Source organism: Rhinoraja longicauda, chromosome 35, assembly GCF_053455715.1.
Source record: "Rhinoraja longicauda isolate Sanriku21f chromosome 35, sRhiLon1.1, whole genome shotgun sequence".
Classification (NCBI taxonomy): domain Eukaryota; kingdom Metazoa; phylum Chordata; class Chondrichthyes; order Rajiformes; family Arhynchobatidae; genus Rhinoraja; species Rhinoraja longicauda.
The window spans coordinates 18,073,064-18,094,018 of NC_135987.1; the positions used below are offsets into that span (position 1 = coordinate 18,073,064).

At 43.6% G+C, this 20,955-nt stretch overlaps 1 protein-coding gene across 3 annotated transcripts in view; it reads right to left on the bottom strand.

The window, feature by feature from the left end:
• LOC144609998 (calcium-activated potassium channel subunit alpha-1) overlaps positions 1-20,955 on the bottom strand; it is a 594,620-nt gene that overhangs the window by 202,351 nt on the left and 371,314 nt on the right. For all 3 annotated transcript variants that reach the window (XM_078428430.1, XM_078428427.1, XM_078428428.1), the window contains exons 7-9: positions 19,717-19,792; positions 16,534-16,704; positions 2,686-2,777 (exon numbers count right to left, since the gene is read on the bottom strand). In XM_078428430.1, the coding sequence (XP_078284556.1) occupies positions 2,686-2,777; positions 16,534-16,704; positions 19,717-19,792 (339 nt within the window). The remainder of the gene's footprint in view (positions 1-2,685; positions 2,778-16,533; positions 16,705-19,716; positions 19,793-20,955) is intronic.

Sequence of the window (20,955 nt, forward strand, 5' to 3'; positions counted from 1 at the left end):
AGACTCTGAAGTTCTCCAAGGTGCAATGAACCAGAAAGACAAATAATGTCTGGCAACCCAGGGCAGGTATAAACCATGGAACACGTGTGGCTGAAATCTGACAATCGATTTACTTACTCTACTGGGTGGAGACAGGAGTTGGGGAATAACTGAGTAAAGGCATTGGTTAAAACGATCACTGTGCCTCCATTAGAGAAGCAGGACAGAGAGACCAAGACAACAATTCACTGTGGATGTCCAGACCAAGACCATTATAAGAAACAGGCAAGCTTCAAAAACAGGTTGCATTTACATTAACAGGCAACAACACAGCCATAACTGAACACCAATCACATAACACAGACAGAACAAGCAGGGTCACGGTGATTCAGCGTGCAAATGCAGGCGTGCAGAGAAATCGAGGGACAAACAGATAAAGAGCAGCCCCAACATCAGCACCAGACATAGCCATGCCTTCATCTACTGCTCTGATCCTTGACTCGCTGGTTTACCCTGAGCATAACCCTTTTAATATAGAGTGTAGCTATCTGCCCATGATGTATTGAAGGAGCCTGTTAAAGAACACTGTGATCACAGAAGCCTCCAAAGATGGCTAATCGAAGAGTTTGCACCCTTGATTGACTGCATTCATCAGAATATAATTTACGAGGCTTTCTCTGTCCAATCTGTAACATTATTAATAATGGCAGCTAACAATGTGCAAGCAGCGTTAGTGGTAGTTTAGACATTATGCTGCAGTACATTCTGAATATTTGTGTTGCGTGCAAGATTGATGGACTAGAATTAGTAAGTTGGAAAATTGGTTGTTTATAAAATACCACATTGCATCAACTTTCTCGTTGAAGGATTAAAAAGCTGCAATTAAATGAAAGGCAGGATCCTGTGCCAGCAAGCTCAACTAAAAAGCCACACTGCCAGGCCTGGTAAAGACATTGCTTGGTTAGAAATTACTACCACATGGGTGCTCATCTCCTGGGCATGGAGTTTGAACCTTCTGACAATTTGTTCTCTCAACACAGGGTTCCAAATGAAAAGCAAACTGCTGGCCAAAAATAACATATCATCAATCTTTTTCGTTTAATGGGAAAATTAGTCTGAAAACAAAGGATGCTAATGTTCACAGAGAATTTCCCAACTATACACGCACTCAGCCAAAGACTAACTGACTCGAGGTCTTGAAAAGATTATTCCAATCATGAATTAGAAATTTTCTTAGAGGAGTTTTATCTCCGCCGGGCAATTTGTGAGATGATGAAAGAGTCGTGGTTCGGGTAGTGCAGGACTGGATATGTGAAGGAATCCCCAAAGACAATGTCTAGTAGAAGCAACACAGGATATCTACGAGAAAGTGGCTGGATCAGAGAGGAGGCTGTCAACAGAGACGGCAGAGCAAGTCAAGAGTATTCTGGGTGTAAGGGGTGGTCTTTAGCAGAAGAGAGGAACAGGAATAAGTGGAAGGGGGTGTGGGGATCAGCGCCAGAGGGGTTTCAGACCGCACACTGCCTCCAGACGGAGATCTGGTGACAGATGAGACTCTGATAGGTTCTGTAGACATGGATTTTGTGGATCGATCACGTGGACTTCATGGAAATGTGAACTACAGCGGCATGCAGGAAGTGAACTATCAGGCAATGGAAAGGACTAACTACCAGGCCAGGATAAACACTTCCAAAAAGAAAGGCGCTGAAATAAATCATTCTGATTGAAACAAGTGTGAAAATTCAGTTTGCTTCAGTAATACCAAATTCATTTGGCTGGTTGCCACATTTGTTCCTCAGCTTTTAAGGCCAGGTGTCAATTGAAGAGCAAGGGTCCCAGTTTGAGCCACTTATTTATCTTTGATAAATAAAAGAATAGTTAACAAAGGTGTTAGAAATAAGAAACTGCAGGCGCCTTTTAATAAAAGACACAAAGTGCTAGAGTAACTTAGCGGGCCAGGAAACATCATTCCAGGGGAACATAGATAGGTGAAGTTTTGGGTTGGGACCCTTCTTCAGTCTGAAGAAGGTTCTTTCCAAGTTCTCCAGAGATGCTGCCTGGCCCACTGAGTTGCTCTAGCACTTTGTGTCTATTTTATTGAAACAAAGGTGATGAGTGACTTAACATAACCCTGGCCTCTACTCCGAATGTGAAAATCGTAGCAGTGACATCCAACTCCATCACTTTCTAGATCCTTGCGCTGCTGAACATTGAGGGGGTGAGTCTGGCGGGGATACCCCTCAAACAATGGGAGGGAACCCCATGAGTGACAATGGTGGAAGGGAAAAGAGAGGTGCTAACACTACTGGGTATAAAATGACCAATATTTAAGGTATAGACACACGAAGAATGTACCACACTGTTTTGGTTTTGTATATATTTTTTCTCATCACAAATAAAGTTTATTTCTGAAATTCTTTTTAAAAAGTCTCTGCAGGTCAGAGGTCACTGCTAAGAGAGTGGGGTGTGGAAGGGTCGAGGGTCAGAGGTCAGAGGTCTCACAAGCACACCTTGTCCACTTCGACTTACTTTCTGCCTCTGGTCGCATTAAAAGTCCCTCCGTATTTCTTCCGGTTAAGGATGAGAGCAGCAATTTCTGGTACGTAGCGAGCAAACATTGCCTACATGCATGGAACAGAAAAAGAGAATGGCATGCAGAGAGTGTTCTACTGCAAAAGAGGCAGCAGAGCCCCATCAGATACTTACTTTCTTCCATTTACCGCACTATAGGTACCACCATATTTCTTGCGGTTCCCTATTAACTCTATGATTTCAGGGACGTAGCTTGCAAACATGGCCTAAGAAGAAGATAGGAGACAGAAGAATAGACTAAAAAGAGAGGCCAGAAGATGCCAATGTTTCAAGGTTCAGGAGACGTTCTTAAGATCTGAAGCTAAAAAAAGAATTAAGTCAGATCTGTAAAGGAAAAATCAGCTCTGCTGAAACTACAACTCACAAAGCAAAAAGGGTTTAGCCATTACAAGGGGAGTTGCACGTATTTTTCAGACGAAAGAAACTGGAACTCTCTGTAATTAGATGGTGGCAGGTTTCCACTGAATTCCAGAAATGCATTAACAACAGCACAGTAAAGGTAACTAATATACTACATTGTCTAAAAGAACAAACGAGGCAAAGGGCGTAGGAGAGCTGGTACCAGTTCGGTTTGTGAGTTTTAGGACAGTTTACAGTGAAAACTAATGCGGATCAAAATTTACAACATTTTTGAGGGAAAAAACGGGAAAGATAAACAGAGCTGAATGTGTAACAGCAAACAAGCTCAAATAGTTTGATTACAGAATCCAACATTGAAGGGAGAAAAAAAAATGTAAAAGTAGTTAAGAGAAAATTTCTATCTGCCATGTTTCGTGCAACAAACACATTGCTTGTGGCAGGTTACATCCAAGAGCATGAACTGGATGAGCTTCTGGCTTGGAGCTATCTCCCAATTCATGGTAATTGTGGCTACTCCCAACAAATGCACTCTCTCCCAAACACAGGGTCCAAATTTGAGGCAACAGCCCATTGCGTTTTCTTTCGCTGGACTTTAAAGGAATCTCAATCTCACAATCCCAACAAAATGAGTTCCCAAATAAAAAGTGTTGCGTTTGGTTCACATTGTGAACATGTATTGCTGGAGGTTATATTCTGAAATCCATTCAGCATAAAGGAATTCCATTGAATGTATGCTTTGTACCAGTTAATAGACTTTGCTGACTATCAAATATTAGTAATCAGGGTGCAGCGAGACTATTGAGAGTTTCTCTTATTAATACCTAAGCATACTTCTAATTCATTATTTATACATGTTATGCAAAAGCTTGATACATTTTCCAGTGAACACAGAGTTTAGATTAGTTTACTGTAGTTTAGTTTACAGATACAGCATGGACACAGGCCCTTCGGCCCACTGAATCTGCACTGACCATCGATCATGGTGTCAGAAGTTATGGGGAGAAGGCAGGAGAATGGGGTGAGGAGGGATAGATAGATCAGCCATGATTGAATGGCGGAGTAGACTTAATGGGACAAATGGCCTAACACAGCTCCATCAGCTGCACCGCCCATTAATTTAAAAGGAGTGGGAAATATACAAGCGCTCTGGATCCCAACTTTGGCCACACACCCAAAACATTCCTGATCCCTGGTGGTCCAGACTCCAGCTGAGGATCTGGCTTCCTCTCTGGGCCCCTAGATCACATTCCCAACAACTGATTGTGCCAGATTCCACCACATCAGGAATTCCAAACAACCAGATGCCGGATAATCAGAGTTTCACTGTGGAGGTTTTTAAAGGCAAAGGACATTAAAGATGACAAATTAATCTTTCATTAAAAGGGCCCTGATGAGATTGCATTGTAATACCTTGTCTGCATTATCCAAGGAATAATACACTTACAATTAATTCCTGACAAGGAGAGTTTGACTTTTCAGGACAGTTTAAGTAGGCATGGTCCAGAGATGAGAAAGATTGGAGGTAATCTCAATGAGCCGTGCAATGTACTGACAGGGTCTCTTAAAGGGTAGGAAAGGGGTGGCATTCTCCTGCTGGGTTGACTAATTCTCAGGGTCATTGTCCCAAGACCATTCAGGACTGTGATGTGAAGTAACTTCTTCACCAAGAGGGTGATGAATCTTTGGAATTCTCTATCTAAGGGGTTGGGAGGTTCAGTTGCTCATTATATTCAGGACTGATCAATAGTTTGTCATTTGGGTATTAAGGGAACAAGGGATGTGGAGTTATTGCAAGAAAGTTGTGCTCTGGGAAAAGACCAGCATGATTATTTGATGGTCGGAGATGAGAGGGCCGGATGGACTCTCCTGTTTCGATTTCTGAAGTTCTTTCTTGTGCACTTGGAACCTTGGCTTCTACAAGACTCTCTCCGCTGCCTCGGCTGTTCCCCACATCCAAGTTCTTGTGGTCTCCCTAAGGAGTTTGTCCAACCGTGGGTGGGAAGAGAGTGGTTATAGCCAAATCTAGTTCTGTTCTTTTCTGACTTTGGACCCATTCCATGCTTATAGCTGGTTGGCCCTCACCCTGAGTAACTGAGGCCAATTAGAGCACTATTTTTACATGTGATGAAATGAGTGCTTGAGACCAAACTTGGGACCTCACTGATCTGAACAAGTCCAGTCACATCGAAACTCCTCTCATCAACCAAAACATGCATGGTGTTTTGTGGACGGGTGGAAGGAACTGGTGAAGCACTTTTATTCCAAATTTTGTCAGGACTGGATATAAGATGAAGAATAAATTATGGATTTTACTTTACGATTAGAGCCTTGAACACCAACGATCGGGTGTCATTAATCATGATTTTAGTCCCCTTCCCGACAGAGGAGCAGAATTAACAATGACGAGACCAAACCCAGGAGAGGGCTCTTTATCTGACTACCGAGTCCTTTAAAGTAATAATATTTTTATTGCAATGTCTATTTGAAAAGTGGCTGGAGAGGACAAATAAGGATGAGTTATATCTCAGAGCTAAGTGACTAGATGGACTATATGTTAGATATGAACTGCTGTGATGAAACCAGTATGTTAAAAGCAGCTGCATTCTCAATCACCATTTTAAATGGACTTCCAAGGCTCAAACTTGCAGTTAAACGTGTTAAGCCCAAATGTCTGAGGCTCCTGGTTGGCATGAAAGATTTTTGGCTTGCATGTGTGCAATGACTGAGGGTGACAGCAGTGAAAGGATTCCTCCCACTGCCGTGTCAAAGTTAGTTTAGTATAGGTTTTAGTTTAATTTAGCGATACATCGTGGAGACAGATCCACCAGCCCACCAAGTCCCTGTCCATCATCGATCCTTCTATCCTACAAACTAGGGGCAACTTACAAAAGCCAATTAACCTACAAACCTGTATGTCTTTGGAATGTGGAAGGAGATTTGAGCACCTGGAGAAAACCCACGCAGATCACAGGGAGAATGTACAAACTCTGTACAGACAGCACCCCTAGTCAGGATTGAACCCGGGTTTCTGGCGCTGTAAGACAGCACTTCTACCACCGCACCACCGTGCAGCCCAAGATTGGAGGATCAGAATGACTGTGGTACAAGAGTCCCCTCTGCACTAGCACCACTGCTCACCCCTAAGATCACAAAATGGGAGCAGGAGAGGATTATTACTACCCTCCCACCATTCAGCAACCAGCGTCAGTTATTAATAAAATGACTAGGCTCTCATCCAGGGGACAGACTCTGTGGTGCTTCCCATAGCCACGTGTTTGTTGGCAGTTGGAGAGGAACACTGGAGGGAAGGGTTCTTGAAACCGCACTAAAAATCTAAAACATCGCTTCTTTGAAAGGAACAAATCACACAGCAGGGATTAGGTTCAGCGGCATTTGTACAAAATCTGCTACACAAAACACAACAGTTGGAATCATCCCGGAACCCAACGTATAAAACAAGGGCAGTGTTCTTCCGAGATTACCTGCTTTACCAAAGACCGGGTTCAATAGCTAAAACGTTCTAATTTTAACCAACCCAATTTTGAGAAGTGGAAATAAACATTTTAACCATATAATCTTAGCAACAAAATTTAAATATTTCTATCCGAGTTTAAGTAAGACCGCGGTGTTACCTGTTCTGTTTAAAGGCAACTCTATTCTGTTCGACTGTCTGGGTGCAATCCAGCCCATTGATGGTGGATGTGTTCCACTTGCTGAGACTCTAAGCTAAACAGATATGGATGACGTCAACATGGATGCGCAAGGAACTGCAGATGCTGGAGTCTTGAGTACGACACTAAGTGCTGGAGTAACTCAGCGGGTCAGGCAGCATCGGAGGAGGGGATGGGAAGGTGATGTTTCAGGTTGGGACCCTTCTTTGGACTTCATGGTGCAAGACAGGCTGTCTGTGGACACTGGCGTACGGAACCTGAGTACGCTGAGGAAAGATTAAGCAGAGTGGAGCTATCCTCCCACTGTGGCTAAGAAGTGGTGGAGGCAGATACAATAATGGCATTTAAAATAGGCACATGGAAGTGCAGGGAATAGAGGGACGTGGAATACAGGAAAAAAGTATCGGGCCGTCAAGCCTGGCCTGCCATTCACCATGATCATGGCTGATCTGTGTTGGTCTCAACTCCTCTGTTGTGCCAATTTTCAAAGGCATCAACTCTTTGATCCCTCAAGTATTTCTCCATCTCCGCCTTAAATACACCTAATGATCCGGATCCCACTACCCTCAGGGAGCAGAGAGATCCAGAGATGCACAACTCCCGAGAGGGTACATGTCATGTAGGGAAAAAAGGGTGACTGCAGTCACAACAAATGATCTGACTGCCTCAGCAGCAATCACGGCTGTGTTGCATGAAAATATAATCGTGATCAAAAACAGGCAGCAAATTGGAAGGAACATTAGTGATGGGTTTGGAAGCCTGCCATTGCACAAGCATCAATTTAGATGAAGCAAAATTTACATTTATGCGTAACTTTTATGATTTTAATTACTTAAAACGACCAGCATAGGCAGATGATGAGCTTTGGGATGTGATCTATATCCCACTCAGCTGGTACCTATAAATCTCCTATGATTGTTAGCTGCGAGCTGTCAGGCCAATCTACCATAGGAAATAAATCGTATTTCACAACTCAACATATATATCTTTGATTTACGTTACACCTGGTTATGCTATAGTCAAGCTCAGAATGCTTAATGATAGACTAGGGTTCTTAAAGTGATAAATCTTCCATTGCCGACATTGATATTCACCCAACTAAATGAAGATTAAAATTCACCATTTTTTTAATGTAGCCACAATTGTAAAGGTTCATAATTGACTCGGAAAATATTCTCAGTTATCTATCAGTGAGGTTTCCCCTTGTATTCTGTTGGGAGATCCAACTCCATAATATAGACAAGAACTGTCACAATTCTTACAGGTCCAAATCAGGTGGGAGGTTGACAGACTGCAATAATATTTGCACGATTGTTTAAGCAGCTCAGGTTTAGTGAAAGATCCATTGAGGGAACATGGTGTAAAAAATGGCAGGGGTGAGCTTTTATGGCCCAAGATATTTCTCTCGGGCGCCTTTGCTGTCAACAGTGTCTGCATGACTTAAGACCAACACTGTTGGGAGAAGCAAATCTAATTGTTGACCCGAGAAAGAATATGGTTGGAAATGTAAGTCATGGTCCTAGAGGCCGGGAAGAGTCATAGAATCACAGAGTGATACAGCACGGAAACAGGCCCTTCGGCCCCTTCGACCAAGATGGCCCATCTGAGCTAGCCCCATCTGCTTGCATTTGCATTGAAGGAGGGGACATTTTCTGCTGCGTTGTTTGAAAACAAAAATAATTCACCCAGTGACATTGTTTGTAGGGGTCAAAGATGTTTTTGGGGATTAGATTCCAAATCTATAAAAATTAGTTTTCAAGGGTCAGAGAGGTTGTTCAGTGGTAATTATGTGTTGGAAACTGAGATTGACTTCATTCAATAAAGAGCAGCAACTGTGGTGAGAGCAGGCCAGAGGAATGTTGCTGGCATGGTGGAGACCTCCACAGAGCGGACTGTAGAGGAGAAGGCTGTCACAGATTGTTGACAATAACTTCTCCATTGATGTTATGGTGTGGGCCATAGATGCTGCTGTCATTTACAGACCAGAGGCAGCAATGGCGTAGCCTGAATGTTCCAGGCCATGTAATTTAAAAACTAAGAGAGAAAATATATATATTTTTTTTAAAAAAAGCTCTACAGGAATAGGCTGCCCACTGGTTTGGAAGTCTGTCTTACCTCTGAGCTGACAGTGGGAAGGCCGCATGCTTAAACTATAATACACCCACTCAGCAAAAACTGCATGAGAAAGAATTAATGACAACCCCTGCTGTTTAATAAAATACAGTCTTTCAACATACCGGACTGGTTTACAACGCAGCTGCACAGAACAGGCTGAGAACCTTGCTGTTTTGCAGTAAATTTAGTATAAAAACTGTTTTCTAAAAGTCTCCAAGAGTAGAGTCGCCTTTGAACTAACCAGCTAATGAAGTAACATGTCATTCAACTCCCTTGTGTCATTTAGCCCGGGCTCTGGGATATTCAAACACTTAAACCTATTGTTTGGGAATGCTGTGATGTTCCATGTTTCACGTAGGTGGCCTTTGTCTTTCGGTATGTGGGCCAAATCACCATCCAATTTGGAAACGGCAGCATGTTTCAAATAAAATCGCATTATATAAAGCATTTCTTGTCCCCCGTTACACATATCATCGCTCTCCATAAAACAGAATGGATTGGGTGGTTCCTGAGTTTTACGTCTCTGACTGCCTTTGATTTTAAAGGAACATCACAGAATTCCGTTGCAAAAGCATGACATAGGAAAAAAATGTCTAACAACGTACAATTTAGGAATCAATAGCACCTACCAAATGAATAGCACTGTTTACTTATGCCAAACCAACATATGGCAAATACCGTTAGATGCAAACACTAATGATCTTCATTTTCCTCACGCAAACGGCTGAATTCCATGCCCCCTTACTGTTTGCCACTATGTTAGTCTGGAACCTGTTTACAAACCTGCCAAGGATTAGGTAAAATAAAGGCCGTGAGTCCAGGAAAAACAGTGAACAGTTATACCATGAGGAATCGTTGGACCTTGAGCACTGATAATCCATGTTATTGGGTGTTTGGACCCACCAGGCTTTCACATATAAACTGTAAAAGCTGTCCGTTAATCTGTGCTGAGCCAAGGAAGATGCCAATCTCACTTACACCATCCAATTTGTCTCACCATGTGCTCTCATGGCCTTGCAGTATTTCTGAACTATTGTTGTATGGTGGACTAGCCACTCCAACACGATTGGGATGCCTATTGAAAGGACACCATGTTTGGGAACTGTGGCAAGTATTGTGCAATAGCATCATAGAGAAATACAACTTGGAATCAGGCATTTCAATCCATAACCATCAAGCAAGCATTTACGCTTAGTCCTACACTAATCTCATTTTACTCTCCCCACATTCCCATCTACTCTTCCCAGGATCTACCACTAACCTACACACCAGGGAAAATATACATTGATCAATTAATATGCCACCCTTCACATCTTTGGAATGCTGGAGGAAATTAGCACTAAGGGGAAACCCACGTGATCACAGGGAGAACATGCAAACTCCACAGAGACATTGAACCTGGAATGAGGGATGTGCTGGAAGGTAATTTAGAGTTGCAGTACTTTGAGTGGGGGGGGGAGGAGGGGGGATAAGGGGGACTGAGTCAGGGGGCTGAGGGTGCTAGACCAATACAGGAGAGGCCTTGGCTCCACGGCTCACTCTGGCTGCAGCGCTGGCCGAGGTCAGTGACACCCCTTCCCTGACCAATAATACTCAATTTCTCCTCATTCCTTGAAATCAATTTAAAGAATCTACACCGTAGAACCTTGAAAGGTAGTATACCTTTTTCAGTTGCAGAGACCAGAACCACACACAACCCTTGAGGTGCAGCCTTACCAAGTCTTGATTTAGTTCCGGAGAGCTTACATTCCATGTCTCTTGCAATGAAATATTGGCTGACTTTGATGTTTATGTTCCTGGATTTTTCCGCTGAACAGCGGGAGATGATTGTTGAATCCCCTAACCCACGTTGAATAAATATGTCCTGTGGGCGATGGCACTGTTTGCTCAGGCCACAGATTTCAATAACTTATCTGTGGAAACAAACCAGCATGACAGCGTTCTAGACATCCATCGTCCAACCTAATTTCCGACTGTGCAAGGTTCTGTTGATAACATTGCCATCTGCTACCCACTCTCTCCATCCCCCAGACAGACAGACAGAGACTGCTCTATTCCAGTGTGGCTTGTTCATGATGACAGGACCAGAGGAATTGTTCCTCGGCATTATCCCCAGGATAAAGGCCTTGCCTTCAGCTGCCAAGATGTAAAGCCCTGAGGTTCAAACCCTATCTCCCTCTGCTTCATTCACCTCTTTGACTAAGCCCTTGATCATCTCTCCCAAGACCACTTGTGGCCAGGTATTAAATTCTGTTTGAAATTTATTGTTTGAAGTGTTTTAGCTTGATTTCTATGTTAAAGGGGCGATGTTAAGAATGTCACGGTTGCTGCGAACGCCACTTCTCTCCTCCAATGCTGACCATGAACATTTTAATTTGTTTTAAATTCATGTTGGGAAGGAATGATTAGGCAAGGGCAGCATTTATTGCTTCTCCTTAATTGGCCTTGAGATGTCTGTGGTGAGACAATAGACAATAGGTGCAGGAGGAGGCCATTCGGCCCTTCGAGCCAGCACCGCCATTCAATGTGATCATGGCTGATCATTCTCAATCAGTACCCCGTTCCTGCCCTCTCCCCATACCCCCTGACTCTGCTATCCTTAGTACCGTCCTGAACTATTACAGTCCTGTTGAAGATATTCCCACAGTCTGTTGTGGAGTGAGTTCCAGGATTTAGAAACAGTGACAATGAAGGAAAGATGATTTCACAATTGCCCTGGGATGGCAGGACTTTCATATGAAGAAAGACTGGATAGACTAGGCTTATACTCGCTGGAATTTAGAAGACTGAGGGGGATCTTGTAGAAACATATAAAATTCTTAAGGGGTTGGAGAGGCTAGATGCGGGAAGATTGTTCCCGATGTTGGGGAGGTCCAGAACCAGGGGTCACAGCTTAAGGATAAGGGGGTAGTCTTTTAGGACCGAGATGAGGAAACATTTCTTCGCACAGAGAGTGGTGAGTCTGTGGAATTCTCTGCCACAGAAGGTAGTTGAGGCCAGTTCATTGGCTATATTTAAGAGGGAGTTAGATGTGGCCCTTGTGGCTAAAGGGATCAGGGGGTATGGAGAGAAGGCAGGTACAGGTTACTGAGCTGGATGATCAGCCATGATCATATTGAATGGCGGTGCAGGCTCGAAGGGCCGAATGGCCTACTCCTGCACCTATTTTCTATGTTTCTATGATGCATTTTGAAGTCAGGATGGTGTGTAATTTGGAGGAGAATCTACAGCTGGTGGTATTACCATGCATGTTTTTCCCTTGTCCTTCTTGGTGACAGATGTTGTGCGTTTGAGAGATGTTGTCGGTGCAGCCTGTGTGAGTGCTTGTAACTGGTACGCACTACAGACGCTGCATGCCAGGGGTGGTGGGATTGAATATTTACAATGGTGGATGAAGGGGAGACCTCACAGAAACCTACTGGATAACGAAAGGCCTAGGTAGAGTGGACGTGGAAAGTATGTTCCCAGTAATTGGAGAGTCTGGAACCAGAGGGCACAGCCTCTGAATCAAAGGACATACCTTCAGAATGGAGATGAGGAAGAATTTCCTTAGCCAGAGAGTGGTGAATCTGTGGAGGTCATTGCCACAGACGGTTGTGGAGGCCAATTCAATGGATATTTTTAAGGTGGAGATTGACAGATGCTTGATTAGTGTGGGTGTCTGGGGTTATGGGGTGAAGGCAGGAGAATGGGGTTGTGAGGGAAAGATACATCAGCCATGATTGAATGGCAGAGTAGACTAGATGAGCCGAATGGGCTAATTCTGCTCCTATAATTCTGCTCCTACAAGAGAGAATTTATGACTCTGGGATGGATCCTAATCCCTACCTGTACTATGGGATGCAAATCTGAGCTGGTAACATCATCCCACATTTTATGTTTTTTCCATAGTACTCAGCCCAGAAGGCAGCACTCCATGGCTTTTTCTAAGAAATGTATCTAAAATAAGCAAATGTTTTGGAATTTCTTTCTCTCAGCATGTTTTGAGACATACTTGTATTTAAGGATTCCCAGAACTGAACGTTCCAAATATAAACAACAACAGTGATTAAGTAAATTTGACAATATAATTCGTAAGAGGAACAAAGACTGGAGCGACTAGGCTTGTGTACACTTGAATTTAGACGGATGAGAGGGGATCTTATCGAAACATATAAGATTATTAAGGGGTTGGACACGTTAGATGCAGGAAACATGTTCCCAATGTTGGGGGAGTCCAGAACCAGGGGCCACAGTTTAAGAATAAGGGGTAGGCCATTTAGAACGGAGATGAGGAAAAACGTTTTCAGTCAGAGAGTTGTAAATCTGTGGAATTCACTGCCTCAGAAGGCAGTGGAGGCCAATTCTCTGAATGCATTCAAGAAAGAGCTAGATAGAGCTCTTAAGGATAGCGGAGTCAGGGGGTATGGGGAGAAGGCAGGAACGGGGTACTGATTGAGAATGATCAGCCATGATCACATTGAATGGTGGTGCTGGCTCAAAGGGCCGAATGGCCTACTCCTGCACCTATTGTCTATTGTCTATAATGCCCAGAATAATCCGGTAATTCATTCGAAAATCTCCCTTGAATTGTTGTAGGGAAATATCTGAGATATTTATTTAAACCACTGTATTTTCTTCAAAAAACCTAAGCACTTTAATTTAAATCTTTCACTCGTTTTAAGCATCTTTAAATGTTCCTCCGCACAATTTTATTTTTCTTTGCACTGTATTAGCCATCAATCTGCCCAGTCTGCTAACACATCAATCTTTAATCTCCTCTGCTTTCTTTGGTTGCCTTGACCCCAGATCAATATCATTAGTCAACCCTCAACTCAATCATTTAATTCAAAGCTAAGTGAGAGACAAATGGATGTGCAGGGCAAATACTGTGCCAAACCCAAACCGTATTAATTTCACTCACTCTCCTGCATTCTGTCACGTAGATTTCTCCCTTTGCTACCATTTCTCTTTTATTGCATTTTGAGTTTTAATTTGCATGACATTTCACATCCAAATGCCTTTTGAAAATCCACATCTCTGTCTATTGCGTTGTCCGATGGTGTGATCTGTGCATGATTGTAGGATTGGTATGGGGAGCATTGATTCCTGTTTGCTGGAGCAACTGATATCTGTCAGACCAACAGCGAACTATGCAAGTGCTCCTGTCCACTACTGATACACTGAGTGCCCAGTCCAACCCCCGGCGTCCAAGGCAGTTAGTGTTAATCATCATCTACCTGCCACCATGCTCCACAAAATGAAGAGATGCCGAGATCACACACGAGATCGGACAAATATCTTTTGCACCACAGGGACACACCAAGGTCGATGAAACTGGGAAAAGTCAAATTGAACTCGTAGGCAGTCACACACATTGGGTGAAAGACCAAAGAGGCAGAAGGTCCCCAAACGAGTTTTACGACATGGACTATAGGGGTTGTGAATGCCGCCCACAGGCAGACACGTACGCCTGAAGTACCAATAGAAAATTAATACTCTCCTGGGGCTGTGGAGCTCAGGTCAACTCAGGGTCCAATCCACAAATAAGATATTACTGCAAAAGTCTCAGCTATACCATGAACTTATCCAACTTCAATAGCAATCCATAAAACAATGGGTTTAATTTTCAGCTACTCCAGCTAAATGAAATTTGGTAGAACATAGAACACCGAACAATATAGCTCAGGAACAGGCCCTTCAGTCCATAATGTCTATACTGAACATGATGTCAAGACCAACTCTTATCTGCTTGCACATAATCTGTCTACCTCCATTCCCTGCATTTCTATGTGCCTGTCCAAAAGTCTCTTAAACGCCACTACTGTATATACCTCCACCACCACAGCTGGCATCAAATGAGTGTTAATTTGATGATCAACACTCTGTGCATTCTTCCTCACCAATCCTTGAATTCAACATAGATTTATTCAATTCCATTGCTCATCTGCCCATGAGGATGCCCATCTGCCCAAAGGTGTGTGAGTGAGAAATAGATCAATAGGTCATTGAAACCCATGGCATATTAATAAAGCTGCTTCTGCTTATTATTAATCTCCAATCCTCCACTGGGTCTTCCCATTCCAAAAGCTGGTTTGCAACAGAACCTTGTGACAACAGGATATCTATTCAACCTGACACACAGATGTTTCATCGGTGCACAGATGCTGCCTGACCCACTGAGTGATTCATATGGTCATAAGTGATAGGAGTATGATTAGGTCATTCGGCCCATCGTCCGCCATTCAATCATGGCTGAAACAATCTCTCCCTCTTAACCCCATTCTCCTGCCTTCTCTCCATAATCCCTGACACCTGCATTAATCAAGAATCTATCTATCTCTGCCTTAAAAATATTCACTAAATTTGCCTGTGGCAAAGAATTCCACAGATTCTCCACCCTCTAACTAAAGAAATTTCTCCTCATCTCCTTCTTAAAAGAACGTCCTTTAATTCTGAGTCTATGACCTCTAGTCCTAGACACTCCCACTACTGGAAACATCCTCTCCACTTCCATTCTATCCAAGCCTTTCACTATTCTGTACGGTTCAATGAGGTCCCTCCTCATTCCTCTAAACTCCAGCGAGTACAGGCCCAGTGATGACAAATGCTCATCATTGGTTAACGTCCTCATTCCTGGGATCATTCTTGTAAAGCTCCTCTGGATCCTCTCCAGACCCAGCACATCCTTCCTTAGATTATGGTGCCCAAAATTGCTCACAATATTTCAAATGCAGCCTTATAGAACCTCAGTATTTTCCAACACTTCCTGCTTCAATCTCAGATTTCCGTCATTCACAGGGTTTGGCTGTTGAGATTGGGATATTGAATGCTCTGTGACTTGCCACATAATGTCACGCTCATCAGAAGTGCAGCTAATGGGGACTGATATATGCGTGACAGACGAGCTTGATTGATCGAAAGATGCAGCATGGAAACAGGCCCTTCAGCTCCGAATCCACGCCGACCATCGATCATCTGTTCACACGAGTTCAATGTTATCCCACTTTCGCATCCACACACAGGTCAATTTGCAGAGCCTCATTAACCTACAAACCCGCATGGCTTTGCGATGTGGAAGGAAACCAGGGCATCGGGGGGGAAGCTCACGCAGTCACAGGGAGAACATATAAACTCCACACAGACAGCACCCAAGGCCAGTGGACCCTGGTCTCTGGCGCTGCGAGGCAGTGACTCCACCACTCTGTCGCCACTGTGTGACTGATTAAACTGCCCATAAATAATAATCAAATTGATCCATAATTGGCCCCATAGCAGAAGCGTCCACATCGCGGGGCTGGAAACTGCAAGTGTCCTGAGCTAATTCTGCTACCATCACCATCATCTATTGTACAAGGGATGGCTCCCACTGATTGTCGCCGGAAGCTTCCGCCCTTTTCAGGACGGACGATGACGGTGATGTAAAATTTGAAACATGGATGATGGACATGAAAGAAGAAGAAGAATCGATAATTAAAGGACTCTCATCAGAACCAGACACTCATGTGCCAACTGAGCCTTAAGAGAACACTTCCCACAGTTGCCAATACATGGTATCTTCAGGTTATTTCCCACTCTCTTTATATCATTCTATGTTGAAGATCCAACATGGAAAATTAAAATGTTTCTCACACAAATTGGAATGACATGAATGCGAATTGAAAAACATCTGAGAAATCCAGTGAGAATATTTTTTGGTTATTGAGAATATTATCTTGGCTTTTTTGTTTAATTCTGGGAAGATGGGACTGGTTTGGCCTTCACCTTACCACCTGGAGCAGGTTTGAGCGACCCCAGACTGCACGGACTGTTCTGGAGTAAAGAGGTGATATTTTACCAAACCCCCGAGGATGAAGAAGACCATGAAGAGGCGTCCCAGTGTGGTTCGTGCGTAAACGTCCCCGTACCCGACCGTCGACATGGTGACCATCAGCAAATAGACACATTCCCAGTAGGTCAGTGGTTGGGAGTTCTGGAAATTTTCCCACGGGTCCCCCGAGTTCTCCACCTGTGAGCAACGTGAGGAAAAGCAGAGGTTAAACACTGGATGGTAAGATTGGAGCAACACTAGAATGAGATTCTTAAGGGGTTGGACAGGCTAGATGCAGGAAGATTGTTCCCGATGTTAGGGAAGTCCAGAACAAGGGGTCACAGTTTAAGGATAAGGGGGAAGTCTTTTAGGACCGAGATGAGAAAGTTTATTTTCACACAGAGAGTGGTGAATCTGTGGAATTCTCTGCCACAGAAGGTAGTTGAGGCCAGTTCATTGGCTATATTTAAGAGGGAGTTAGATGTGGCCCTTGTGGCTAAAGGGATCAGGGGGTATGGAGAGAAGGCAGGTACGGGATACTGAGTTGGATGATCAGCCATGATCATATTGAATGGCGGTGCAGGCTCGAAGGGCCGAATGGCCTACTCCTGCACCTATTTTCTATGTTTCTTTGAGAGGGAGCATTGGCATGACTTCAGCTCCACCTGGTGTCCACACACCGACAGTGCACAGCCTTTTCACGGGAGGCTTTCCCATATAAAAACGAGACAAACGCTGCAAACTGCTATTTCCCTTCTACTTGCTCCTCTCCTGAAGCGGTTTTGACAGGGCGGTTGCGGAGTTAATGTTTCCACTGGCTGGGAACCAGTCTCAGAATAAGAGACCTGAATAAATGTATTCACCCAGAGGCTGGTAAGTCCTTGGAATTGACTACCCATCAGGATTGTGAAAGTGCAGCCACTGAGTATATTCAAAGCAGATTGTTGGATGTTCAGGGAATCGGGGGAAATGTGGATGGTGCAGAAAGGTGGTCCTGAGGGAAAAGACCAGGCATGATCTTACTAATGACGGGGCAGATAGAAAGGGTTGAGTGGCCGGCTCATGCCTGTTCCTTTGCTTTTTATGTAGACACAAGGAACTGCAGATGCTGGATTCCTGAGCAAAGCACCAAGTGCTGGAGGAACTCATCGGATCAGGCAGCATCTGTGGTGAGAATGGACAGGTAACGTTTCGGGTCAGGATTCTTTTTTTGGATTGATTGCTGCCTGACCCGCTGAGTTTCTCCAGTATTTTGTGTTTGGCCCTTAGTTTTTCACGAGGTGAGCACAAATTTGAAAATGGGCCGAATGGCCTCCTGTACTATAAACGTTTTGGGTTTTCTGAGGCTTTCAATGCCTGCATTTAACATCCCATTCTGCCACTGAATCAAAGAGTGAGACATAATTGTACTGAGGGGCTGGCTGGATGGTCTTTATTCGGCTGGTTCATTCGGCTGAATGGAGTGGTGGTCTCGGAGTAGAGGGGGAAATGCAGGAAAGTAGCCAGTATTTTTTTCTTTGCGGGTAGTTCTGTTACAATGTGACAGTCACATTCCTACGAAGCCTTGTGTTAAAGAAAATTGGGCTAGAAAAACAATCATGTCAATGGGGGAATTAAGCAATTCAGACACAATAAAAAGTTTATTCCCTGCAGGATTTTCTGAAAGAAATATCTTTATTAATAGCTTGTAGAAGCAAGGAACTACAGATACTGCTTTATACCAAATAAAGACACAAAGTGCTGGCTCAATGGGTCATGCAGCATCTCTGGAGAAAAAAGGATGGGTAATGTTTCGGGTCAGGACACTTCTTCAGACTGAAAGTAGGGGATATGGGGGGTGAGGATGTTAAGAGCTTGGAGGCAAGAAAAGACCAGGACCAATTCAGGCCAGCCACAAATTAGCTCAGCCAGGGCAGTGCCTGGTAAGCCCATTGTTGGCTTGGGAAGTAAGGATTTCAAGAGGGAAGCAATTTGGAGAACTGTGGAACTGGTAAAAGAACTAGGGTGAAGGAAGGGGACAAGTGGGCAGGGAGAGGGAAGGGGAGTGTACGTAGAAGTTATTTAAAATTAGAGAATTCTAATTCTGCACCCCCTACTTTCAGTCTGAAGAAGGGCCCCCGAAGTGAAAAGAAAACCGTCCTTTTTCTCCAGCAATGTTGCCTGACCTGTTGAGTTACTCCAGCACTTTGTGTCTATCGTTATTCATAGTTTTAAGTTTATTTTTGTCACTCAAGCTGAAAATACCAAAGGCCGTATGTTACGTTGTTTAGTAGAGTAACATCGCACAAGTGTTAATGGAAGACATGTTAGTCAATTTCAATGGCCTTCCAAGGTGAGACTGACAGACTGTTGAAAGACTGGAGCGACTAGGCTTGTATACACTGGAATTTAGAAGGATGAGAGGGGATCTTATCGAAACATATAAGATTATTAAGGGGTTGGACACGTTAGAGGCAGGAAACATGTTCCCAATGTTGGGGAAGTCCAGAACCAGGGGCCACAGTTTAAGAATAAGGGGTAGGCCATTTAGAACTGAGATGAGGAAAAACTTTTTCAGTCAGAGAGTTGTAAATCTGTGGGAATTCTCTGCCTCAGAAGGCAGTGGAGGCCAGTTCTCTGAATGCATTCAAGAGAGAGCTAGATAGAGCTCTTAAGGATAGCGGAGTCAGGGGGTATGGGGAGAAGGCAGGAACGGGGTACTGATTGAGAATGATCAGCCATGATCACATTGAATGGTGGTGCTGGCTCGAGGGGCCAAATGGCCTACTCCTGCACCTATTGTCTATTGCCAGACCATGTTCTTAAGCGACACTGGTGTCTGATTACACCGGGGGTCGGTTACAAGGAAACACCTTTTGGCCGAGAATGTAGTTTTTTTTGCAAGACAGCTTTTTTTTCTGCTTGTCAATTTCCAAAGTAACATTGAACATATTGTTTCATCAAATCACTGGACTATTCTGTTTAATTGAGATGGCCTCATATTAAACGCTGAGAAGTTTCAAGATAGCAAGCATCACCTTAATCCCATCCACGCAATGCAATACAGTTCTTTTAATCAGACTTTGATAAAATAATTTACTTCAGATTGGACACTTGCCCTGAGCAACTTACTTTAAATATAAAAGTCGCTAAGCCTTTACCGTTTGATAATACAATGTAACTCATCTGGTTGAAGATACCATTTCAAGTGAACTTTTGACAAAGACTTACCAAATGTATGAAGCCAGCTCCAGTTAGCCATGTGCTTATAAATATAGAGAGTAAGTTCACCAACTTGATGGAATTACTGTTTGAAAGAGAAAAATACATAATGAATGTTACTGTTTGTGAAAACTATATTAAGGTCAGAGTAGGAAAATAACTGCAGATGCTGGTACAAATCGAAGGTATCACAAAATGCTGGAGTAACTCAGCGGGTCAGGCAGCATCTCAGGAGAGAAGGAATGGGTGACGTTTCGGGTCGAGACCCTTCTTCAGACTGATGTCAGGGGGGCGGGACAAAGAAAGAATATAGGTGGAGACAGGAAGTCAGAGTGAAAGTTTCTGTACTGACTGGTTTCCACCGGAATATTGGAAAGTTTCAGGAAAAAAACAGTTTCAGGAAATTAAAAGTCTATCACCATTAGAAAATATGGTAGAATGCAAGAAATCAATTGGGCTTGCCTAAATTATTTTAGTATTTTTTTATAACCAAACAATTTGACTGGTTCGAAGGGCTGAATGGCCTACTCCTGCACCTATTGTCTATTGTCTATTGTCTAAGAGTCGGCAGCACGACTGTATTCTGTCTCTCTGTATAACTCCTGATGAAGCTGAAGCATCCAACGCATTATCATCTATTTATTCTTGCAGCCCCCTGTGGAGTGGAGTAGCCCTCTTGTCTTAAGAAAGGTCTCAACCCAAAACGTAACTCATTCCTTCCCTCCAGAGAGGCTGTCTGTCCCGTTGAGTTACTCCAGTGTTTTGTGTCTATCTTCGGTGTAAAGCAGCATCTGCAGTTCCTTCCTACCCAGTAGATAGGACTGTTCAGTGAACTTTTATAACTTTGTGAGCACCAAAACATCGCAACACTTGTGTACAGCCTAGGTGAGCTCTGCTACATGATTTTACCGGGTTGGATGCAAAGCAAGGCATTTCACCGTACAAGTGACAATAAAGTATAATTGAACCATTGAAGGTAGACACAAAATTGCTGGAGTAACTCAGCGGGACAGGCAGCATCTCGGGAGAGAAGGAATGGGTGACGTTTCGGGTCGAGACCCTTCTGCAGACTGATTGAGTTGCAGGGTTTTCAGGTCAAATTACTCTCTGGATGGCACTCACAGCCCCCTCTCAGGGGTACAAAAAAATCAAAAATAGATTCCAGACATTTTGTCCATGGAAAACATGCCTCTTTAAGGCATTACATGGACCTGTTAAACATCTGGTGAACTCACGCCTTGGGAAGGC